The sequence below is a fragment of the Somniosus microcephalus genome, chromosome 11 (genome assembly GCF_052327205.1).
Source record: "Somniosus microcephalus isolate GS21.2 chromosome 11, FLI_Smic_1.0, whole genome shotgun sequence".
In the NCBI taxonomy this organism is placed as follows: domain Eukaryota; kingdom Metazoa; phylum Chordata; class Chondrichthyes; order Squaliformes; family Somniosidae; genus Somniosus; species Somniosus microcephalus.
Window position 1 is genome coordinate 131,928,166 of NC_140997.1, and position 26,285 is coordinate 131,954,450.

Below are 26,285 nucleotides of genomic sequence, written 5' to 3' on the forward strand. Positions count from 1 at the left end.
GATGGATGCTGGGAGAATGTTTCCCTTGGCTGGGGAGTCTAGAACCAGGGGGCACAGCCTCAGGATAAAGGGTAGGCCATTCAGGACTGAGATGAGAAGAAAATTCTTCACACAGAGGGTGGTGAATCTTTGGAATTCTCTACCCCAGAGGGCTGTGGAGGCTCAGTCATTGGGTATATTCAAAACAGAAGTCGATAGATTTCTGACTAATAAGGGCATCAAGGGATATGGCGATGGGGCTGGTGAATGGAGTTGATGCAGAAGATCAGCCATGATCTCATTGAATGGCGGAGCAGGCTCGAAGGGCCGAATGGCCTACTTCTGCTCCTATTTCTTATGTTCTTATGTAAGAGGCAGGTAAAGAAACAAAAGATGGGTCTTGAGGAGGTGTAAATGGCAATAGTAGAATCATTACCAACAGCTGCTGACCCAAAAAATGGGAGCGGTGGTTATGATCTGACATTGTTGAACTCAATGTTGAAGGCTGTAAAGTGCTTAATCGAAAGATGAGGTTCTGTTTCTCGAGCTTCCGTTGAGTTTCATTGGAACAGTGTAGGAGGCCAAGGACAGAGAGGTCAGAGTAGGAGTGGGGTGGAGAATTAAAATGACAGGCGACCGGAAGCTTGGGATCACACTTGCAGACTGATCGAATATGTTCTGCAAAGCGATCACCCAATCTGCATTTGGTCTATCCCGTGTAAAGGAGATCGCATTGTGAGCAACGAATACAGTACAGTAAATTGAAAGAAGTAAATCGCTGTTTCACCTGGAAGGAGTGTATGGGGCCCTGGAGAGTGGAAAGGGAGGAGGTAAAGGGGCAGCTGTTATATCTCCTGTGCTTGCATGGGAAGGTGCCGTGGGAAGGGGAGGGGGTGCTGGGGGTATTTGAAGAGTGGACCAGGGTGTCGCGGAGTGAATGGTCCCTTTGGAATGCTGAAAGAGATGGGGAAGATGTGGTTGGAGGTGGCATCATGCTGGAGACATTTCTGTTTTGAAAGCTAGCTTCTTCTGCCAAATTGACCTCAATGCCTCTGTGATAGAGAGAGGTAAAATCAGCAAGGGTTCTTTACTTCTGATCATTATCCATTGACTTCTGCTCGAAAATGCATATGTCTCAATGTTGGGCAAATAAGGCTCGATTGTTACACCTGCTTTGTGTTAAATAGTCTGCTGACACCCTTCACCTAGGTTCACACATGAAGAATGGCCACTTGGGTGAGATACCAGAGAACGGTCGACGCCCATGGAACTGTACCTCACCAAGCATCAGTACTTTGAGAAGAGGAGAGAAGACTGGGGGGGGAAATTACCTTTTTTTAAAGTGTTGAAACTAAGTTTTAAGCACAAAGTTACATAACCAAACACAAAAAGTTGAATATGTACATGATTTTAATAAATCATTTTGAGATTTGTGCCACTTCTAGTAACGTTATAAAAACAATTCAAACAGTGAGATCCACAAAAATAACCCAGAGTATCTGGAGATGGACCTCAGTTCCGCTAATGTGTGAATGTTGTGTGGTCTCATTTTGCAGGAATGATCATCTCTCTGCAGCTGCTTCGGGGCGACATGGATCACATTCGCAGAGAGAATCCAATGATCTTTAACCGGGGAGTGGCTGTCACTCGCAAACTAGGCTTCCCTGATGTCATCATGCCAGGTAGGCTTTGACCTGTAATCATTGGGGGAACATGTTCAGAAGATCCTTTATATTTAAAAATAAAATCAGTGAGAAATAAGATGCACAGGATTTTCATAACTTGCCCCAAACATTGGTGTGAAGATTTTTGCTCTGTATCGGGAGATTAGAAAAGGGTCAGAATAGATGTGCACCAATTCATGATGCTAAATCCCCACTCGAGCATATTTCAAATCTTTATGCCGGTTATAAGAAGAGCCATGAGGCTGATCCACAGTGTCAGGGGTCAGAAATGTAAAGAAAGAGTGGAGAAACTTGAAAGGAGGCGTCTGAGAGGTATGTTATAGTGGTATAGAAAAATTAACTAGAACATTACTTTAAATTAAATTACCTTCCGATCTTGTTTCAACTTAGTTAATCCTTTGGAGGATGAGGGTAACCCTGCCCTACCCAACACAAAATCAAATATAGAAATGGATTTGATTTTTCTTACTTAGAGAATATGGTGAATGTTAATATAGTGAAGATAATTGCAATGTGCAGTTCACTTACTGTAATTGAGTTGAATGACATTCCTATTGAAAGAAATTAATGCATGCTAATACTGTGAAAATTGAATTTCCTTGCTTATCCCATGAAGAGCATTGAATACATTTCATGGAGGAGTGGGGACTGGTGCCTGACTTCATAAAGCACTTAATTACTGTCTGTATATTGATTCTCTGAAGGTGTTTTACTTTGAGTGCCATTGACTGCAGGCACATTAAAACTTGCAGTTATAAACACCTTTAATGTAAAGAAGCATCCTACGGCACTTTGAAAATAACCGTAACAAAACAGGCGCTGAACCAGGAAAAGAGAGTTTAGGAGGGATGACTGAAGGCTTGATTGAAGAGATAAATTCTCAGAAGGTTTGTAAAGGTGGTGAATGAGAGGCCGAGGCATTTAGAGAGGGAGTTGCAGAGAGCAAGCCTGAGCTCCTTGCTAATGTGTATGAGCCGACTTCCACACAGCCCAGACAACACTCAGTTTCATTTTTGTAGCCCACAAGATTCCATGGGTCTTAAAATCAACCATCAGATTAACTGCCTCCTCTTCTAGCCTGCTAAATGTGGGGAGATGGTGTTGTGCATCAGCTGTACATTGTGACGCAAAATAGCATCATGATACAAGCAACTGCATAGTATTGCCTCTGTGTCAAATGGGGGTGGGCTAGCGACATATATTTGATACATCATGGATAAATACAGTCTCCTGGAGTGTATTTGATTGTCTTGGGGTGCCGGGGAGGATTGTTTCCTGAAATTGGCCACAGGTTTTTTTTGTCTGGATTTTTGCCTCCCCCAGGAGTTAACCTTGCTGACTGGGAAGGGTGGTGTATGAGGTTGCACCATCTAATGGATAGGGTGTGCATTGGGGGGCGAGATGGTATTTCTCACCTTCTGTTCCTGTGCCCATTGTTTCCAGCTTCTCTTTAGGTGAGATTCTTTATAAAATATATTGTAACACTGTGTTTCCATTAAAGGACGATCCATTGTTCTGGCAGGCCTATTTTTTCTTAGACATAGACCCAACTCTCTTTCGTGCGCAGAAAAATTGGCCTTTGGGTCACAAATATAGACCTCCAAAGGGCCTACAAGTTACTAGATGGTGATATAAACAGAAGGGAGCAGTACATGGAGGTCACTCTGCTCAGATGGAACAAAAAGCAAACTTAAAAGTGCCTTTAACTAGACTTTTAAAAAGTGATCATTCCAGTTCATCTACTGGAAATGGCAATCTGTTGTGGAGTAGGCTTGCAACCTGAAGAAGGGGATAATACAGGGAGTTCAAATTCAAGCATCAGTGTCAACAACGCACACCATGTCTATATCTGTATAGTATTTGTCCATGGTCTCAGCTGGTAGTATGTTCAGTGGTAGTCATTGTTACCCCCAAATATTGAGAGGAAATCAGTCATGAGAAGCTGAAGTTTGTGTTAGACAGTTCAGCCAGTGTCATTCGAGTTTGTTATGGTCCATCAGTACAGGAACAGCATGTTTCCTACCCTATTTTTGATTTTTTCCCCCCCCAGGTTGGGGGGGGGATTGGTGGGGGAGATTAACCCATGACAAATAGTTCCTAGGCACAAGGAAAGAAATTAACTTTACATCTTAGTTTATGAAGGAGCTCATAATTTGGGGAAGGAATGTGCTGATCTGTTGCAACAGAATAAACATGTTCATGAAGTTTCCTCTGGTCAGAATTTCCAGGAAAATTGCAAACATGAAAAAATGCAACAAAATCAAATCCTGATCCAGTTTCCTTTTAAATAATGTTTTAGTCTCTGCCTGAATAGCAACTTGTGATAAAGTATTCCATGTTCAAATAACCCTCTGTGAAAAACCTTTTCTAACTTCCTTCTTCATTCTTTTTGTGGCAATCTTGAGGATGCCCTCTTGTTACCAAGCTGTTACCAATCTGCCAAGACATTCGAATCTTTCAAAGCCTTTCCCAGTTTTGAAATTATGTTTATATTTTTGAAGGTTCTTTGGTGAAGCTCTTTATTTTATTCTTTGCCCCAGTAATTTTTCAAACTGCAATTTTTTTATTCTGCCCATGATCTGTCTTCCTGATATAAAAACAGGTGTGACAGAAATGAAGCAGGGTTAAAAAAAATTCAGTCTCTAGAGAATATTCATTAAGATCTGGCACGCCAAATGCATCAATGGCCCAGAAATTGGTGTCGGGGGCCTCCCGCGGGTGCAAGCCCCCGACCTACACTTACCTAGCGCGCCGACAGTTGAAGCCTGGGCCTGCGTGGATTTCCTGTCAGTGGCCCGGTTCAGCTCCCGGCGCGCTGTGCTTGCGTGACCCAGCGGCGTACTTAGTGCGATGCGTCGGCTGGGATCACGTGAGCACTGGGCAACCAATCGGAGGATGCAAAAGTTCATTCATGAGTTTGACAGTAAGAACTGTCAAACTCATGAAAACTCCGGGCGCCCAAAACAGTACTTAAACTTGAAATAAAATTTTAAAAAACATCGCACTATTTAAATGAACTATAAATAACTTTAAATAACTGTTTTAAACAATAAATAAAATTTCTGAAAAAAATAATTTTATAAAAAATCGGGGCTAAAAATACACTTACCTTACTGTAAAGTCTTTAAAAATGATAAACCTGTGGAAAAAAAATTCCAATTTTAATTATTAGACCACTTACCTTTTAAAATTAAGTCCTTACGCCTGCTTTTTTCAAGTGTAAAAAGCGGAGGCCTTCACGCACGGGCAAACCTGGAAAAAAAAAGGAAGTTCAACGCGCACACGCACAGACTCCTGCACGCACACGTTCGACCTCTGAACCCCTTGGTTTAGAGGATCGGAAATGCCGGTTTCCCGCGCATGCGTAGTGCATGCAAGATTCCAGCACTTCCATCGGGTCCACGCGTGAGTACTCCGTCCGTACTCACGCGTTGGGACCCGAATTTCTGGGCCAATATGTTATTGCCTGTTGTGCAGAGCGATTAGTGTCATTCTGTCCAGTAGCACCCCTGATGGCTCTCTGGATAAGTAATTTTTTTTTGCACTCACAGATCAATGGGTCTCCCAGGAAAAAGGTCAAACCAATCAATGAAAGCATTGTAATTGACATCCTGGGTATCTTCTTAAAGCAATAGGCTTGATTGGCAGCTGTATCTGAATTGAAGACTTGAGTCAGGTTTGATTCTTTCATGGACAGCTCTCTATCCAGGAGCTACATGGTTGTAAGTTTATATTTGGCTCCCTGCACTCAGCTCAATCAGCAATATGGCTAATCAGAGTGCTCAGTGGTAGTGAATCAACACATAAGAAGTAAGCAACACTTGTTCAGGATCAATTTTATGTTCAAGGTTGGTGCAGGAGAAGCATCTTTAACGGTTTGTAATTACCGTTAATATACTGTTTGCACTGAGTACTGTTCATTTACTTGTTTAATGTTAAATACATTTGTCTGGTGGTTTATAGCCTGAGCCATGGTCCAGAAAAATGCATATTCTTTCACCTACCAAGGAGGAAAAGCTCACAAAGCCGTACGTGATATATTCCAGTAAACCAGAGCACAGTAGCATATGTTCTTTGTTCAATCCCTGGGTCTCGCAACATATGTCTACGCATTGGGAGATAACAGCACACTGAAGTTTATAGGGTACATGGGGTATAATTACATAAGTGTCCAATGACGCTGAACGCAGGGCAAATACCTTGGGTAAGAATCCAAACGCATAGAGTGAGCATTGGTGAAAGAGGAAAATACAAATTCATATTCAAAAGGTATTCCGCTACAAGCACAGAGATAATACTATGCTTACTGCTGACACTCTGACTGTAAATGGTGCTGCAGTGACACTTCTCACACCGGCGAGAATGAGATTAATTAAACAATCCTGCCTCTCTCTCTCTCACTGGTAAGATTATACATCCTGCAAATCAAACTCCCATCAGTTTCCTATGGAACTAGAAGCACTGCAAGATAAATTGCAATCGACACTACACGACTCCCCAGTTATTATACCAGAATCAACACAACACAACTCCAGTTATTATACTGGAATAAACACAACACGACTCCCCAGTTATTATACTAGAAACAACAACGCACTACTCCAGTTATTCCAGTTACTATATTGGAATCATTACATCACTACTTCAGTGCATGAGGCAGTCTCACTAAACTCAAAGAATTCAAACCCTGGTGCACATCTTGATCGGTACTAAGGTTTTGCATCGATATTAAGTCATGCCTGGGGTAAAGTTGGTGCAAAATGCATGTATAATATGGATATGAGTTGATGACTAAATTTATGCTTACAAGAAAGTGCCTCTCTGAGCCCAGTATTATGAACTGTCCTTGTTAGTTATGTTTATATGCTAATAAGTCAGAAATAAATCTGGTCAGTGATGGTCTCTGCATGTTACTAAGACTACTGAAGCCCTAATAGCAGATCCACTCACTATTTGGCACTCAGATCAGACTAACCTTAGTTGTCATCCAAGATTAATCTGAGATTGTTTGAGTTTTATTATTTTTTCCCATAATATTCTTTCTGTCACTCAATTGAGGTAAAATAGAGATTTATATATGTAAATATTTTGATAGCACTGCTATATTATATCTATCAGTCTGAATAAACTTAGACAATTATTTGTTTAGTCTGACAACAAAACCTTTGGTACAAGCATTATTAAGCAATGTAATGTTGTCAAGAATATTATGTCTATTTTTTGACAGCAGTACTTTTTCACTTCTTCCCCTTTCTCTGATCTCCATGCAATTCTCGTTCTACCATTCTTCTTCAGCACACTGTCTGGACTGGATCAGTGTGTCATCCTCAGTATTAACTATACCCCCCCGCCACCCCCAGTTTTGTGTCTTCAGTAAATTTTGAAATTGTACTTCCAATTCCCAAGTCCAAATTGTTTATGTAAATTGTGAGCAACAGTGGCCCTAGCACCGATCCTTCTGGAATACCAGTTTCCTACCTTTTGCCAGTCTGAGTAGCTACCCTTAACCCTTACTCTCTGTTTTCTGTTCTGTAGCCAGCTTCTCATCTATTCTGCTACTTGTTCTCTGACTCCATATACTCTGACCTTACGTCATGAATCTACAATGCGGTACCTTTTGAAAATCCAAATATATTGCATCTACTACATTACCCTTGTCTACTCTTTCTGCTAGTACTTCAAAGAATTCAATAAGGTTGATCAAGCCTGACCTCCCCTTTTGAAATCCATGCTGACTATTCTTTATTATATTTTTGTAAGAGTTTAGCTGATTGGCACAGATCTAATCATCTGTGATCATTCCAGTGATGAGGAGTATTTCACGCTTTGCATGGTATCAGTGTACTAGTGTAAGCAACATGCTATATAAAATTGCTATTCAATACAGCTGGAGGACTTCTGTCCTTCCCAGGGTTGAAAGCATCTCTGTGTGAAACTGAGAACTACTATTACCTCACCAGTGGCATAGCCCACAGGTAGTCTAAGACCTGGAGTGTGGTTTCTGATTTACCATGATCATTGCAGCACAGATCACTGTAAACCAGCACACTTCTTGAAGCAATAATTCACATGATTAATAGATACTGGCCTCAGGTACTTTATAAAACTTGATAACTTGTTCTTCCCATGATAAACCACTTATTTAAATGTATTTACATTGTAAAATACTTTTTATTTTGCACTATTTCCTATGGTGGATTGGCAGTATTTTCTTTGAAGATACAAGTTCTGCACCTATTTGTTCTTCCTTCCTTCCTCCCTCTTTTCTCTGTTATTTACATGACAGTGAAAGATTTTTTTCCTTCCCTTTACTGTCCCACGCAGTGGCTTTGCAGTTTTTGCTGATGCTGTCAGTGTAGCAACAACACAAGGAAAGTTTTTCCCATTGTCAAATCTCTAATGGCCCCTGACCAGCTGGTCATTCAACAGTGTTCAAGCTCAGCATCAAAGCATCTCATAACTGTCCCCCTCTGGTCTTGCTGCAAGCAGCAGTCCCCTCAGCAACACACAAAAAAACTTCCTCAGCACTACTGTTAACTCAAAATTTTAAATTGATGTCTTAAACTGTATAGAAAGCTCAAAAAATGAGATCTTATTTTTGTCTGCTACTTGTACCTCACAGTTGATCATAATGTTTCTATTGAATCACAGTAAGCTCCGTGTATTGTTCCACAAGTGCAGGATGAAAGCTATAACTGCCAATGTGCACCTCTGTTGGTTGTGTTTGTGTACCTCTCTCTCACACAGACACTATTGTCATGTGATGTAGGTTGTCCTGGTGTACTATAGATATCGCACTTCCACAGGAGCAGAGAGAAGGTAACTCCTGTGATGGGAATACAAAAAGAAAATGCTGCAGATGCTGGAAATCGGAAATAAAAACAGAAAATACTGGAGAAACTCAGCAGGTCAGGCAGCATCTGTGAAGAGAGAAACAGAGTTAACGTTTCAGGTCGATGACCTTTCGTCAGAACTGGAAAAAAGCAGGAAGTGGAACAGATTTTTAAGCAAGTGAAGAGGCTGGGAAAGGGGGGAGGGGATGAAAGAACAAAAGGGAAGGTCTGTGATAGGATGGAAGGCAGGAGAGATTAAGAGACACTAAGAAATATTCAAGGCAAAAGGAGATGGTAACGGAACAGGTTAAGAAACAAAGGATGGCTCTAGATGAAGTGTAAATTGTGCTGACAGAATGAAAGACAGCTGCCATGTGGGGGAGAAGAAAAAAAGACACAGACAAAAAGTGTGGATAAAAAATATATATATGATAGGGGCCGAGGTTATGATCTGAAATTGTTGAACTCCATGTTGAGTCCGGAAGGCTGTAAAGTACCTAATCGAAAGATGAGGTGCTGTTCCTCGAGCTTACGCTGAGCTTCAGTGGAACAATGCAAGAGGCCAAGGAAGGTGAGGTCTGAGTGGGAGTGGGGCAGAGAATTAAAGTGACAGGCGACCGGAATCTCGGGGTCCCCCTTATGGACTGAATGGAGGTGTTCCGCAAAGCGGTCACCGAATCTGCGTTTGGTCTCCCCAATGTAGAGGAGACCACATCGTGAGCAGCAAATACAGTATATTAAATTGCGAGAAGTACAAGTAAACCGCTGTTTCACTTGGAAGGGGTGTTTGGGGCCTTGGACAGTGGGAAGGGGGGAGGTAAAAGGGCATGTGTTGCATCTCCTGCGCTTGCACGGGAAGGTGCCGGGGGAAGGGGTGTTGGGGGTGATAGCGGAGTGGACAAGGGAGTGGTCCCTACGGAATGCTGAGAGGGGAGGGGAAGATGCGTTTGGTGGTGGGATCACGCTGGAGGTGGCGGAAATGGCGGAGGATGATCCGTTGAATGTGGAGGCTGGTGGGGTGAAAGGTGAGGACAAGGGGAACTCTCTCGTGGTTCTGGGAGCGAGGGGCAGGGGTGAGGGCAGAAGTGCAGGAGATAGAAAGGACACGGTCAAGGGCCATGTCAACCACTGTAGAGGGGAATCCTCGGTTGAGGAAAAAGGAAGACATGTCAGAAGCACTGGTATGGAAGGTGGCATCGTCAGAGCAGATGCGGCGGAGACGGAGAAACTGGGAGAATGGAATAGAGTCCTTACAGGAGGCGGGGTGGGAGGAAGTGTAGTCCAGGTAGTTGTGGGATTCAGTGGGCTTGTAGTGAATGTTTGTCAATAACCTATCCCGAGAGATGGAGACGGAGAAGTCGAGGATGGGAAGGGAAGAGTCGGATATGAACCATGTTAAGGTGAGGGAAGGGTGGAAATTGGAAGCAAAGTGAATAAAATTATCTAGTTCAGGGCGAGAGCAGGACACGGCACCGATACAGTCATCAATCTACCGGAAAAAGAGGTGAGGGACTGAAACAAAGAGTGTTCCACATATCCCACGAAAAGGCAGGCACAGCTAGGACCCATGCGTGTTCCCATAGAAACACCGTTGATTTGGAGGAAGTGAGTGGAGTCAAAGGAGAAGTTGTTCAATGTGAGAACAAGTTCAGCCAGGCGGAGGAGGGTGGTGGTGGATGGGGATTGGTTGGGCCTCTGTTCAAGGAAGAAGCGGAGCGCCCTCAGGCCATCCTGGTGGGGGATGGAGGTGTAGAGGGATTGTACGTCCATAGTGAAAAGGAGGCGGTTGGGGCCAGGAAACTGGAAATTGTTAAAGTGGCGGAGGGCGTAGGAAGAGTCGCAGATGTAGGTGGGAAGAGACTGGACAAGGGGAGAAAAAATAGAGTCGAGATAGGAAGAGATAAGTTCCGTGGGGCAAGAACAGGCTGAAACGATGGGTCTACCAGGGCAGTCCTGTTTGTGGATCTTGGGAAGGAGGTAGAAGCGGGCTGTGTGGGGCTGGGGAACTATGAGGTTGGCGGCCATGGGGGGGAAGATCTCCAGAGGAGATGAGGTCAGTGACAGTATTGGAAACAGTGGCTTGATGATCGGTGGTGGGGTCATGGTCCAGGCGGCGGTAGGAGGAGGTGTCGGAGAGTTGGTGTTCAGCTTCTGCTAGGTGGAGGTCGGTTCGCCAAACAACAACAACACCACCCTTGTCAGCAGGTTTAATGACAATGCCGGGGTTGGATCGGAGAGAATGGAGTGCCGCAAGTTCAGAGGGAGGTAGGTTGGAGTGAGTGAGGGGAGCAGAGAAATGGAGACGGCCGATGTCACGCCGGCAGTTGCAACTCCCCTCTACAGTGGTTGACATGGCCCTTGACCATGTCCGTTCTGTCTCCCGCACCTCTGCCCTCACCCCTGTCCCTCCCTCCCGGAACCACGACAGAGTTCCCCTTGTCCTCACCTTTCACCCCACCAGCCTCCAATTTCAACGGATCATCCTCCGCCATTTCCACCACCTCCAGCGTGATCCCACCACCAAACGCATCTTCCCCTCACCTCCCCTCTCAGCATTCCGTAGGGACCGCTCCCTCCACGACACCCTTGTCCACTCCACTATCACCCCCAATTCCCCTTCGCCCGGCACATTCCCGTGCAAGCGCAGGAGATGCAACACATGCCCTTATACCTCCCCCCTTCCCACTGTCCAGGGCCCCAAACACCCCTTCCAGGTGAAACAGCGATTTACTTGTACTTCTCACAATTTAGTATACTGTATTCGCTGCTCACGATGTGGTCTCTACATTGGGGAGACCAAACACAGATTGGGTGACCGCTTTGCGGAACGCCTCCGTTCAGTCCGTAAGGGCTTCCGGTCGCCTGTCACTTTAATTCACCACTCCACTCCCACTCAGATCTCACCGTCCTCGGCCTCTTGCATTATTCCACGGAAGCTCAGCGTAAGCTCGAGGAACAGCACCTCATTTTTCGATTAGGCACTTTACAGCCTTCCGGACTCAACATAGGGTTCAACAATTTCAGACCATAACCTCGGCCCCTATCATATATATATATATATTTTTTTTATCCACACTTTTTGTCTGTGTCTTTTTTTCTTCTCCCCCACATGGCAGCTGTCTTTAATTCTGCCAGCACGATTTACACTTCATCTAGAGCCATCCTTTGTTTCTTAACCTGTTCCATTATCATCTCCTTTTGCCTTGAATATCTCTTAATGTCTCTTAACCTCTCCTGCCTTCTATCCTATCACAGACCTTCCCTTTTGTTCTTTCATCCCCTCCCCCCTTTCCCAGCCTCTTCACTTGCTTAAAAATCTGTTCCACTTCCTGCTTTTTTCCTGAAACGTTAACTCTGTTTCTCTCTTCACAGATGCTGCCTGACCTGCTGAGTTTCTCCAGCATTTCCTGTTTTTAACTCCTGATGGGCCTCTCTCTCTCTCTCCCCCCTCCCACCCCCCTCTCTCCCTCGCTCTCATTCTCACTCACACTCAGTTCATCATAAAAGCCAGAAATATTAGTGCGCAGGTTCAGATGAAGTTCTAATTCCACTCCTATGCTCCGATAGACCTATATGCGGGAAACTTCTTACAGCTATTTCTTACAATTAACTAATTTTATGCGTAAGTTTAGTGATTAGTTTCAGAATTGTATAATTTTTGGTGTCTTTGGCCTAGAAATTCGGTGGGCTGCGCCACCAATTAGCGCCTAAAAAGGGCACTCAGTGGCTTTAGCGCCACTGGCCACGCTTCCCGCGATATTTAGCTGGGGCGCTAATGGCGGCATTAGCCTGTTGCGCTGCGCCGCAACCGATGACGTCATCGGTGTGCGCAGCGCCCCGCTACTGCCCCGATCGCGATATTTGGTAGCGCCTGCCTCTGTAGCGCCATTCGCAAATCGCGCCCGGTTCACGGGGCCTACCTGTGGCGGGAGTGGCGCAAATTAAGGTGGAGGTGTGGGGAGGCCGTTTTTTTCGGCGGCCGCCTGCCAGCACCTCCGTCCCCGGTCTCCTGATCTCCCCCCACGGCAGTGCCGGCTGTTTTCCAAGAGCCCGGCACTTCTCCTCGGTGCCGGGCTCTTTTGCCGGCACTCACGATCTCTGATCATGCTGGTGCAGGCCCCTCCCCCTTAAGAATAGGAGGAAGGCCTGCAGCACCGCAGCGCGCCGTGCCGCAGCACGTTGCGCTGCGATATTCAGTTTCAGCGCCCTAAGAGGGATGCGGAGCACCTCGAGCAGCACCCCGTGTCCCTCTTGGGGCGCACAAGCTGAATTTCCGGCGGTCGCAACTGCTCCGATCGCAGCGGTAATTCCGGCGCCCAGGCGATCGTGTTTAACTAATCTAATTGAATTTTTTGATGCAGTAACAGAGAGGATTGATGAAGGGAATGCAATGGATGTTGTCTACATGGATCTTCAGAAGACATTTGACAAAGTACCGTATAGAAGGCTGGTTAACAAAATTGAGGCTCATGGAATAGGTGGGTCAGTGGCAGCTTGGATAAGGAATTGGCTTTTAAGGACAGAAAACAGCAAGTTGTGGTAAATGGCTGTTTTTCAGACTGGAGGATCGTAGACTGGTGTTCCTCAAGGGTCAGTGCTGGGGCCACTGCTTTTTTTGAGATATATATAAATGACTTAGATATTGGAATACAGAGTAGAATTTCTAAATTTGCCGATGACACCAAACTTGGGGGTGTGGCAAACAGTGACGATGATACCAATCGACTGCAACAGGACATAGAAAGGCTAGCAGAATGGGCGGACAAATGGCAGATAGAATTTAATACAGAGAAGTGTGAGGTGATGCATTTTGTCAGAAGGAACAGGGAGAGGCAATATACACTTAATGGCACAGTTTTAAAGAGTGTGCCGGGACAGAGGGACCTGGGAGTTAATGTGCATAGGTCTCTGAAGGTGGCAGGACATATTGAGAGAGTGGTTAGCAAAGCATATGGGATCTTGGACTTCATAAATAGAGGTATTGAGTACAAAAATAGAGAAGTTATGCTGAACCTTTATAAAGCGCTGGTTAGGCCACAACTGGAGTATTGCATCCAGTTCTGGTCACCACATTTTAGGAAGGATGTGAAGGCCCTTGAGAGGGTGCAGAGGAGATTTACCAGAATGGTTCCGGGGATGGGGGATCTTAGCTACAAGGACAGGTTGGAAAGCTGGATTTGTTTTCATTAGAGCAAAGGAGATTGAGGGGTGATTTGATAGAGGTGTACAAGATTAGGACGGGTTTGGATAGGCTAGACGGGGAAAGGCTCTTCCCACTAGTTGATGGTACAAGGACTAGGGGACAAAGATTAAGGTTTTGGGCAAGTGATACAGGGGGGATGTGAGGAAAAGCTTTTTCCCGCAGCGAATGGTGATGACCTGGAATTCGCTGCCGACGGAAGTGGTGGAAGCGGAGACACTCAATGTTTTCAAGGGGAGACTGGATAGGCACTTGAGGGAAATGAACTTGCAGGGCTACGAGGATAGAGCAGGGGAATGGGACTGACTGAACTGCTCTACAGAGAGCTGACACGGACTCGATGGGCCAAATGGCCTCCTTCTGTGCCGTTATGACTCTTAAGACAAATGGCAGGTGAAAAGTATGTGGAGAAACGATTTGAGCAGTCGGTTTTGTGGAACTTGCTGATTAGTGAATGGGAGCTTTGAGAAAGGAATTGACTAAAGTTCTAATGATGTAGATTAGGGAAACCCTCCATGTGTGTACTTTGGAAGCTGACAGCAGGAAAGTGAAGATGGAGCACTTGAACATTTTTTGATCATTATAGTATTTGATATGGTTCCATTCTTATTTTTCTGTCTTAGTCGCAACTGGTTTGTCTTGTCTATTTGGTGCAACAATGTTTGAACTTTCATAGTTTCTATTATTTGCTAAAATGTGTGTCCCAGTGTTCAGCTGAGTGTGTTGTCCTGTTGACTAATGTCCTGATCTCCCTCTATGTTACCCCTTCCCTTCCTTCTTTTTCTCTGCTGCAGAGATGAAGATAGTAGGGTGTAAGTCCCCAATGCCTGTTTGTTTGCAGTGTTCACTGCTTGCTTTCTTCATCATAAATATACATTGTGCTTCGGGGCATGCCCGCAGTAATACTCATCTCAAGGCTACTCCGCTTGCCTCAGTAAACCATTTTACTACCCGAAGGCTGGATTATATTGGCTGCATTATATATATTTCAAAAATGAATGTCACTTTACATGCTCTAAAACCACAGCTTCCTTGCACCATCGTAAATTAACTTTATACCAAAGAAGATGCTATTCTTTATATGTGAAGAGAGCTGTTGATTTAATATTGAAGGATATCTGCAGAATTTTCCAGTTCTTGGAAGCCAGTGACTTAGACCTAGCATGAGAAAAGTCAGTGCTGCAGGAGAAATGCACTCACTTCAGGAACTTGGACAGGCACCCACTTTCAAAAACCGTTGTCATCGCTAAAAAAGCATTTAATGCTGCATCTCAATATAGAACTATTGCCAAAATCCCCACAATGTAGCCTTAGGCTACTGTTATATGGCTGTTTATCATGTTTATCATGTTTATCATGTTTATCATGTGAGCTGGATTCCACAGGTCCAGAGCAACAACCATCCAATTATTTGAAAGTCATGATCCAGGAGTTAATTTTTTAGCTGCCAGATCTCCTCCAATGATGGGGAGGTCTGTACAGAACACAAAACTGGGCAGCCTGCGTCTAGAGAGGTAATGTTCATATTGTTACCTTAACACTGCCGGCCCCAGAAGCACTGGTGAAAACCACACCTCTGAAAGCAGCAACCTTACCTCATTTGCCTTATAGTAATGCTATCAGAAGTTAGGGCTGTAATTGACAACAGCATCATAAGGTAACAGCAGTGCAAGAGAAATTGTACTGAGTAGTTATTGTGCGGAGAAGATAATCAAATGTAATAAGGTTACAATGATTGGTTCTTCACTGCTGACATTTGTCCCATTCAGTGTTTCTGTGCTATGTTCTCGAGATCAGTGGCCCCACTCAGTGTTACTGTGCTGTTCATCATCCTACAACAAAAGTCCAATACTGTCCTATTCTTCATTGCGGAACAATGACTCACACAATGTTACTGTGCTATTCCTCACTGCATACAGCAGAGACTCACAGGATGTTACTGTGCTAAACCTCACTGCAAACAACAGTGACTCGCACGACGTTACTGTGCTGATCCTCACTGCAAACAACAGTGACTCGCACGACGTTACTGTTCTGATCCTCATGGCAAACAACAGTGACTCGCACGACGTTACTGTGCTGATCCTCATGGCAAACAACAGTGACTCGCATGACGTTACTGTGCTGATCCGCACGGCAAACAACAGTGACTCGCACGACGTTACTGTGCTGATCCTCACTGCAAACAACAGTGACTCGCACGACATTACTGGGCTGATCCTCACGGCAAATAACAGTGACTCTCACGACGTTACTGTGCTGATCCTCACGGCAAACAACAGTGACTCGCACGACGTTACTGTGCTAATCGTCACTGCAAACAACAGTGACTCGCACGGCATTACTGTGCTAATCCTCACTGCAAACAACAGTGACTCGGAAAACGTTACTGGGCTGATCCTCACGGCAAACAACAGTGACTCGCACGACGTTACTGTGCTGATCCTCACTGCAAACAACAGTGACTCGCACGACGTTACTGGGCTGATCCTCACGGCAAACAACAGTGACTCTCACGACGTTACTGGGCTGATCCTCACGGCAAACAACAGTGACTCACACGACGTTGCTGTGCTAATCCTCACTGCAAACAACAGAGACTTGCACGATATTACTGGGCTGACCCTCACTGCAAACAACAGTAACTCGCACGACGTTACTGGGCTGATCCTCACGGCAAACAACAGTGACTCGCACGACGTTGCTGTGCTAATCCTCACTGCAAACAACAGTGACTCGCACGACGTTACTGTGCTGATCCTCACTGCAAACAACAGTGACTCGCACGACGTTGCTGTGCTAATCCTCACTGCAAACAACAGTGACTCGCACGACGTTACTGTGCTGATCCTCACTGCAAACAACAGAGACTTGCACGATGTTACTGTGCTAATCGTCACTGCAAACAACAATGACTCACATGATGTTGCTGTTCTGTTCCTCACTGCTAACAGCAGCAGCTTCACATCATTTTACTGTGGTTTTCATCACCCTAGAACAATGGCCGTACTCAGTTATTGGGCTGTTCCTCGCTGTTGACAGTTTTAGCTCCACATAATATAATTTTGCTACTCATTATCCAAGAGAAAGACCGAATTCAGCATTATTGGGCTACTCTTCACTGCCAACAGTGCCCCACATCATGGGCAGTTCTTTACTCTCTAACAATGGTCCCACACCATGTTATTGTGTTGTCAATTCTAGAACAAATGACTTTCATAATGTTACTGTGATAAAATCTTCACAACTAGAGCTTTGGCCTACATAGAGCAAATAAATAGAAGTTATAAAGTATTTTAATAAAGTCCCCATGAAAAATGTGTTAGTTCTGCTCTCAGAACAGCCACAGGGCATTCAAATGATTCTGTGACACTATTTTTACTGAATGGTTTAATGTGTTCAGATAAAACTCTTATGTTCTTAGCTTACCCGAAAATAAAATAAATTTAAAACGGAAGTAAATGTTTGACAGATCAAAGGCTACCAGCACTTGCTGGGAATATTGTACTTTCTGGTGCGATAAATTATAGCATCCCTGAAGCATCACCACTATTATTTCATTTTTAATTTGTGGACACATTCCACTGCCTCATTTTCTGCACTATTCATTACACCAATTAGAAAAGATACACGAGTGGATTGGGCGCAATGAAGAATTTGAGATATTTTACGCTGAGTACTGTTTCAGATTTCTTCATGCTCATACTTGAGGAGTAAATGTCACCGTTCGTTTTACTGCTCCTGTGAGATCATTTTGTTTCCAACGTATGGAGACAAAAGTACAGCAGACGCTCATTGGAATGACTCAAACACTGCAGTGTGCTGCTGAACATAAAGGTATTTCCCTTGCTTCGATGCACAAAGTGATGCACTGTCAGTTTCGACACACATTTGCAAAATTCTCCCTGACATCTAAATAAATGTAGAAAGGTTACCATGCAATTCCTGTTTATTAATTGTATGTACAGCAACAACATTTGCATTTCAAGTCCCCATATGTTAATTAATATTCATAAAACGGGTGGGTGAGTGGGGGGATTAGAGTGCTCATGCATGCCAAGTTTTCTGAACAGTACTCTATTGTGGACAAATTCAGCTTCATAATATTTGAATTTTGAGGTGTTTTTTACTACTGAGTAATGCAATAATTGCTCCTTGCTGCTGTCTATTTTGGGTGGGATGACATCTCCACAGCCAGCCTGGGCTCTATAACTGTGCATTGTTGAGACTTCCCTGATGGTTCAGTGAGTTTATCGGACCACAAGGCTCCCAGCTTCAATTCTTGGTCTGTCCTGATTTAGCTGATCTCACCTGGGTTGCAACACTTGGCTATAACGTCTTTTGGGCTAGGATGGAGAAAATTGACCAAGATTCCTTTACCACTCCCAGTGGAAGTGTACGTGGATCAACTTGTTGCATTGTCCATATTAACAATTGCACAGCAGATACTGACCTGGTTTTGGAGCTGTAAAAGAGAATGCAGTGAGGCATGGAAATGTGTGTGTTTGATTTTAACAATATTACTAGAGGTGCCCTCCTCCACATTATTTCCAAACCAAGTAGAGGACCCGGAGCAGAGCCTGGTCGAAATCTACAGGTCAGTGTTCCCCACATAGAGTCTTGCCTGTCCACCATCACCTCCTGCATTCTGCTACCAGACCAATTTTCAATCCATTTGGTTTAACTCCCTATGCTTCTTGAGGAGCATGGTGCGTGCATTGCTGGCCTGTATAAGAAAGATCAGACCTCTGGAAGCCGGGAGCAAAACCACCTCATTCCACCTGGCTTATATTAAATTGCTGCCTCCTTGCTATAATATAGATGTGATATTGTCCCCCATTTACTGTCCAGGATTGTCTCACTTGGAAACAACGCTGTAATGTAAACAAATTGATCCCCCAGCTGTCAGAGGCACCAGAATTGTCCTTGGAAGAGAGTTCCCTGGGGTCTCTTTGACCACTTGCACTGGAACCATTATCTTAATTCTGGCCACAAGCAGGTTAACCTCACAGCTTCACCTGGTCAGCCCACTTATGGAATCAGGGAAAAACTCAGGCCAGATTGGCAAGGTTACATTCAGAACTTCTGAGAAACAGCATATCTACAGTGTTAATAGGGAAGATTTGACAAGAAAGGAAATTGCTTAAATTGCAGAATCTACTGGGGTATTAGTTACAGTGACTGTGAGCCCCTGATTCTCGCTTCCTTTCATCTTGATATGTAAGCAATTTAAAGCAGCATTCAGATATTTCCTCCATCTTAACATATCTGTTAAGTTGTGTACCCCATTTATAGGCAAGAATTGAGAATCAGGAGACTGCAATCAAGCAACTTCCCCATTTGGGGTTTTTGTGATCCTAGCTTTACCAGTGCAAAATTGAAACAAAGACATTTTTATCTTGAATGTGTGGTCTCAAGGCTCAATTAGGGTCTTGTGAGCTCCGTTGTTTGTTGGTTCCACCACTGTTAAAAAAAAATCTAACCAATGAAACATAAATGGAGACCAAGACCAGCTTAGGGGACCCAAAAAATGTGCTTCTCCATTTCCTTGGGTACCCAGGGGTTCCCAACTTCATACAAAAGAGAGCTGCAGACAGCTGGAAACTGCACGCCTGGCATCATCGGACTACCTCAAATGAAAAGTACCTGAACTTTAAACTTGATATGACTGTTCCCTGGAAGATGATTTTTTTTCATTTGGGTTATTGCTTTAAATTGAATAAAAACAATTGTAGGCCACTAAGAGTCAAAGAAGTGACATTAACTTCTGAAAAGCCAGTGTTAACTGTGTAACATCAAGTAGCCAGGGATATTTCTCCATGTAGACTCGTGTGGAGTATAAACACCGGCACAGACTAATTGGGCTGAATGACCTGTTTCTGTGCTCTCTATTCTATGTAATGTGTTTAACTGACCCGCTGATCACTAGCCGGGAACAAAATTACATGTGGCCATCTACTTATTACCTATCATAAACCATTTGTATTGAGAGGTGATCTGCCAATCATTTAGCACAAACTGTTGGCTTCATCATATACAGTGACTGGGCACCTAACAGAATCTGTTTGCGTGGGATTAGTGGGGACTGTCGTGGGATTCTGAAATGTTGTACGCTGGCTTGTATATATTGCAGATCTGCTTCCAGTGGAGTAATGTGGCAGTGTGTTAGGGCAGCTGCTGCTCCAACTCCCCTATCTACATTATGAGGTGAAGATTAGAGCACCAACTGAAGGAGTTGTAGCTGCAATCATTTACAAGTCACAATCAGAACTTTAGAGTAAGACTTTCATGCAAAAACACTAATTAGGGCTAGAAATTGGATTGCTTTGCGCCTCTTGATAGCGCCCCGGGGATGCTAACAGGGCACAAGTGTTCTAGCGCCCAGACTCAGTGCTGCTAACACCTCCCGCGAAATTCAGCGGGAGGTTAGCGGTGGCGGTAGCCAGTAGCACCCTGCTGCGCCAGCAATGATGATGTCATCGCCGTGCGAAGCGCCCCGTTTGCGCCACGGCCGCAGACTTCCCTTGCGCCCCTTGACCTATGTGCGACAGGATTAGGGGGTGGTTTTGCAGTGGCGGTAGCGGGCGACGGCTCAATTTAAAGGGCAGGTGTCGGGCGGCCATTTTTATTTTGGCTGACTGCCAGCACCTGCCCCCTTTGACATTTGTATGCGGGGTGCCGGCCGCAATCGTTCAGCCCGGCACTCCTCTTGAGTGCTGGGCTGTTTCTACGGCACCCCACTCCCTGGTGGTCTGGCAAGGCCCCGTTGTGTGCAGCGCGAGGCCCCTCCTCTTTAATCGGGGAGAAGGTTTGCAATGACGCGGCGCTACTGCACGTAGCTCTGCGACATTGAGTAGTAGCGCCCCAAGAAGGAGGTGGAGCGTTTCCAGTAGTGCGCCACCTCCTTCTTGGGGCGCTACTACTGAATTTACGGGGTGGGGTGCTAACTTTTTCGGGGCGCTAAAATTAGCGTCCCGGTGAGGTTAGCGCCTCAAAATGGGCTATACCCAATTTTTCCCCCTAAGAGTTCCGAACAAAATGGTAGCACACAACATTCAGAACTTCCAGCGGCTCCCAGTTTATGTCCACAAGGAGAAATTACCTCTTAACATGGGCCTCCATATTACTAGCGACACTAGCACCATTTTATTTATAATACAGTGGAATGGCTGTAATACAAGTGCAGTGTAAAAGAAACATATGCTTAAAAGGAGCAGCGTTACTGTACTTGGGAGTTTTCGGGCAGGCTCAGTTCTTGGTTCAGCCTGCTCTAAACATTCTGCCTGTCAACTACTCCAGCAACTTCATACAGCAGACAGTGTTACATGAGCTGGCCTTTGCAACTTTTGCAATGAAAATTCAGCAATCTTGTCTCGATTTTTATTCAAACTTGTAATAAAGAATAATGTTAGATGGAGTCAGCAATGTAATAGCATCAGTGCATCATTAATCATATCATTTCATGCTCTCCTGTGCACACTGTTGGCAGAGTATCTTTGCCACGGTGCTATAAGGGGAACAAACTAACGGATTGAAAGAAAAACTGCAACTGCTGGAGATCTAAAATTAAAAACAGAAAATGCTGGAGATACACAGCAGGTCAGTCAGTATATCTGAATAAGAAGGTAGGTTAATATTTTAGATGGGGTCTTTAGTAAGAAATGTTTGTTGCAGCCCTAGGAATGATGCATATCTCACTGACTCTGTGCTTGTGTTCAGTCAAACCCCGACCCTGCACTGCACTTTGTTTGGATTAACCCCAACACTGCAGTTTGAGTGAACAATATCTGCACATTCACCCATCGACACTGACCGTTTGCTGAATGTCAGCTTCATCCTTATGCTATTCCTGTTCAATTTTATTAACATGACTTGTTTGGACATGCTATGTAAATGTCATGCAGGTGACATCAGGAACGATCTGTATCTGACATTGGAACGAGGGGATTTTGAGAGAGGTGGAAAGAGTGTACAGAAGAACATTGAAATAACGGTGTACGTCCTTTATGCAGATGGAGAAATACTGAAGGTAAGACCTTTTTTTTAAACTTGCTGAGAAATTCTCCTGATTGCTCATTTGGAAAAAGCAGACACCAAAAGATCTGCGGTTTGACCCTCAATATGTGCTGCGTTAGATGATCTCAGCCAGGGTGGCAGTGTTGAGGGGTGCTAATATTAGCCTCTGTGCCTCTGAGCTAGGAAAGAGAACACTGTCCAGGATTCCCACTGCTGGCCACTACCAGTGGTCCCTGCTGGAAAGTGCATTGTGTAGGTATTGGGTGAGAGCAGGATTGGGCTCAGCTTTTCTCTTCCTCCCCCCGCCCCACCCCTACCCCAGTCAAGTACCCCACCAACAATCACTGTCTAGGCTCTCACAAAAACATGCATTTATATAACACTTTAATGTCAAAAAATGTCCCAAGGCGCTTCACAGATGCATAAGCAAATGATGGGCATCGAAGCAGCGAAGGAGATATTAAGAGGGGTGAACAACAGCTTGGTCAAAGAGGTAGGAGTTGAGGAAGGATTTTTTTTTAAATTTGTTCCTGGGATGTGAGCATCGCTGGCAAGGCCAGCATTTATTGCCATCCCTAATTGCCCTTGAGAAGGTGGTGGTGAGCTGCCTTCTTGAACCGCTGCAGTCCTTGTGGTGAAGATACTCCCACAGTGCTGTTAGAGAGGGAGTTCCAGGATTTTGACCCAGTGACTATAAAGGAACAGAGAAATATTTGCAAGTCAGGATGGTGTTTAACTTGGAGGGGAACTTGCAGGTGATGGTGTTCACATGCGCCTGCTGCCCTTGTCCTTCGAGGTGGTAGAGGTCACGGGTTTTGGAGGTACTGCCGAAGAAGCCTTGGCGAGTTGCTGCAGTGCATCTTGTAGATGGTACACATTGCAGCCACGGTGCACCAGTGGTGAAGGGAGTGAATGTTTAAGGTGGTAGATGGGGTGCCAATCAAACGGGTTGCTTTATCCTGGATGGCGTCAAGCTTCTTGAGTGTTGTTGGAGCTGCACTCATCCAGGTAAGTGGAGAATATTCTATCACACTCCTAACTTGTGCCTTGTAGATGATGGGAAGGCTTTGGGGAGTCAGGAGGTGAGACACTCGCCGCAGAATACCCAGCCTCTGACCCGCTCTTGTTGCCACAGTATTTATGTGGTTGGTCCAGTTAAGTTTCTGGCCAATGAAGACCCCCAGGATGTTGATGGTGGGCGATGGTAATGCCGTTGAATGTCAAGGGGAGGTGGTTAGACTCGTGCTTGTTGGAGATGGTCATTGCCTGGCACTTGTGTGGCACGAATGTTACTTGCCACTTATCAGCCCAAGCCTGAATGTCATCCAGGTCTTGCTGCATGCGGGCATGGACTGCTTCATTATCTGAGGAGATGCGAATTGATCTGAACACTGTGTAATCATCAGCAAATATCCTCACTTCTGACTTTATGATGGAGGGAAGGTCATTGATGAAGCAGCTGAAGATGGTTGGGCCTAGGACACTGCCCTGAGGAACTCTTGCAGCTGGGCTGAGCTGATTCACCTCCAACAACCACAATCATTGTGCTAGGTATGGCTCCAGTCAGTGGAGAGTTTTTCCCCAATTCCCATTGACTTCAATTTTACTAGGGCTCCTTGATGCCACACTCAGTCAGATGCTGCCTTGATGTCAAGGGCAGTCACTCTCACCTTGCCTCTGGAATTCAGCTCTTTTGTCCATGTTTGGACCAAGGCTGCAATGAGGTCTAGAGCCGAGTGGCCCTGGCGGAACCCAAACTGAGCATCAGTGAGCAGGTTATGGGTGAGTATGAACGACACCTTCCATCACTTTGTTGATGATTGAGTGTAGGCTGATGGGGCGGTAATTGGCCGGTTTGGATTTGTCCAGCTTTTTGTGAACAGGACATACCGGGGCAGTTTTTCACATTGTCGGGTAGATGCCAGTGTTGTAGCTGTACTGGAACAGCTTGGCTAGAGGCACGGCTAGTTCTGGAGCACAAGTCTTCAGCATGACAGCCAGGATGTTGTCAGGGCCCATAGCCTTTGCTGTATCCAGTGCGCTCAGCCATTTTTTGATATCATGTGGAGTGAATCGAATTGTCTGAAGACTGGGTTCTCTGATGGTAGGGACCTCAGGAGGAGGCCAATATGGATCATCCACTCGGCACTTCTGCCTGAAGATGGTTGCAAACGTTTCAGCCTTTTCTTTTGCACTCGCATGCTGGCACCGCATTGAGGATGGGGATATTCATGGAACCTCCTCCTCCCTTTAGTTGTTTAATTGTCCACCACCATTCACGACTGGATATGGCAGGACTGCAGAGCTTTTATCTGAGCCGTTGAATGTGGGATTGCTTAGCTCTGTCTATAGCTGCTTCCACTGTTTAGCATGCATGTAGTCCTGTGTTGCAGCTTCCCCCCAGTTGGCACCTCATTTTTAGGTATGCCTGGTGTTGCTCCTGGCTCTTCTACATGCTTCATGGAACTAGGGCTGGTCCCCTGGCTTGATGGTAATGGTAGCGTACGGGATATGCTGGGCCATGAGGTTACAGATTGTGGTGGAATACAATTCTGTTGCTGCTGATGGCCCACAGCGCCTCATGGATGCCCAGTTTTGAGCTGCTAGATCTGTTCTGAAACTATCCCATTTAGCACGGTGGTAGTGCCACACAACACGATGGAGGATGTCCTCAGTGTGAAGACGTGACTTCGTCTCCACAAGGACTGTGCGGTGATCACTGCTACCAATGCTGTCATGGACAGATGCATCTGCGACAGGTAGATTGGTGAGGATGAGGTCAAGTAGATTTTTCCCTCGTGTTGGTTCTCTCACCACCTGCCGCAGGCCCAGTCTGGCAGCTATGTCCTTCAGGACTCTGCCAGCTCGGTGAGTAGTGGTGCTACCAAGCCACTCTTGGTGATGGGCATTGAAGTCCCCCACCCAGAGTACATTCTGTGCCCTTGCTACACTCAGTGCTTCTTCCAAGTGATGTTCAACATGGAGGAGTACTGATTCGTCAGCTGAGGGAGGGCAGTTGGTGGTAATCAGCAGGTGGTTTTCTTGCCCATGCTTGACCTGAAGCCATGAGACTTCATGCAGTCCGGAGTCAATGTTGAGGACTCCCAGGGCCACTCCCTCCCGACTGTATACCACTGTGCCGCCAGTGGTAAAGGAAAAGAAGGAAGTTGGGAAGCGGAGAGGTTTAGGAAGGGAATTTATGATTATGGGGCCTATGCAGCTGAAGGTACAGCCGCCAGTGGTGGGGTGAAGGGAGAAGGTATGCACAAGCGGCTGGAGTTAGAGGAACAGAGATTATACTGCTAGAGGAAACTACAGACATAGGGAAGGGTGAGGCCATGGAGGAATTTAAATACAAGGATGAGAAATTTAAATTTGAGGTATTGGGGGATCAGGAACCAATTAGGACAGATGAGCAGGGCGGTGCTGGGTAGGGTACAGGCAGTAGAGTTTTAGGACAGATGAGCAGGGCGGTGCTGGGTAGGGTACAGGCAGCAGAGTTTTAGGACAGATGAGCAGGGCGGTGCTGGGTAGGGTACAGGCAGCAGAGTTTTGTTGAGTGGAAGTTTACCGAGGATGTGAGGTTGATCAGGAGATCATTGAAATAGTCGAATCTGGAGATGACAAAGGCGTGAGTGAGGGTTTCAGCAGCAGATTGACAGAGGTGAGCAATATTACAGAGGTGGAAGTACGTGATGAAGAGGATATGGAATTGAAAGCTCAGTTCCGGGTTGAATTGCACACAGTCTGGTTCAGCCTGAGGCAGTGGCCAGAGAGGGCAATGGTGTTGATAGCAAGGGGTAGGGAGTTTGTGGTGGGTGCCGAAGACAATGTTTAACTGGAGGAAATTGCGGCTCATCCAAGATTGGATGTTAGACAAGCAGTCTGACAGGAGAGAGAGAGTGGAGGGGTCAAGGGAGGTGGTGGAGAGATGGAGCTGGGTGTTGTCAATGTAAAGAAAGAACTTGCACTTTTGTATATATATATACCTATAGCGCCTTTCATAACCTCAGGATGTCCTAAAGCATTTCAGAGTCAATGAAGAACTTTTGAAGTGTAGTCATTTTTCTAATGTTGGGAAAGGTGGCAGCCAACTTGGGCTCAGAAAGGTCCCAAAAAGCAATGTAATAATGACCAGATAATCAGTTTTTTTAGTGATTGTAATGTCCGTGTGTAATTGAGACACGGACTGCAGAAGTTGGTTATAACAGGTGTTTACTGAATGGAGACAAAACTGGAACTACTATACAAAGTTACTACACAGGCTTATATACAGGGGTGGTCACTACTGGTACTGCAGTATACAGGGGCTGCAGAATATAGTTCCTTCTTCAAGGTACATACACTACAATTCCTCCCCTTTTTGCTAAACAGTACATAACATTCGATTAATAATTAAATAACATATTTATAATTACAGTTGCTATATACATTAGCTGAAGTTAATCAATTATAAATTCAGTCTTTGAGGAGGCTTCCTGATTCTGTCCGGATAACGCCTCTTTGGGGTATCAGGTTCTTCTGGCAAAGTTGATTCGGGATCAACGTCGTTGTTTGGTTCGTCTGCTTCCA

The 26,285-nt window shown here is 45.2% G+C and overlaps 1 protein-coding gene across 6 annotated transcripts in view; it reads left to right on the forward strand.

Moving 5' to 3' along the window:
- dock3 (dedicator of cytokinesis 3) overlaps positions 1 to 26,285 on the forward strand; it is a 1,512,713-nt gene that overhangs the window by 1,125,678 nt on the left and 360,750 nt on the right. For all 6 annotated transcript variants that reach the window (XM_086001262.1, XM_086001257.1, XM_086001258.1 and 3 more), the window contains 2 exons: positions 1,536 to 1,661; positions 21,602 to 21,726. In XM_086001262.1, the coding sequence (XP_085857388.1) occupies positions 1,536 to 1,661; positions 21,602 to 21,726 (251 nt within the window). The remainder of the gene's footprint in view (positions 1 to 1,535; positions 1,662 to 21,601; positions 21,727 to 26,285) is intronic.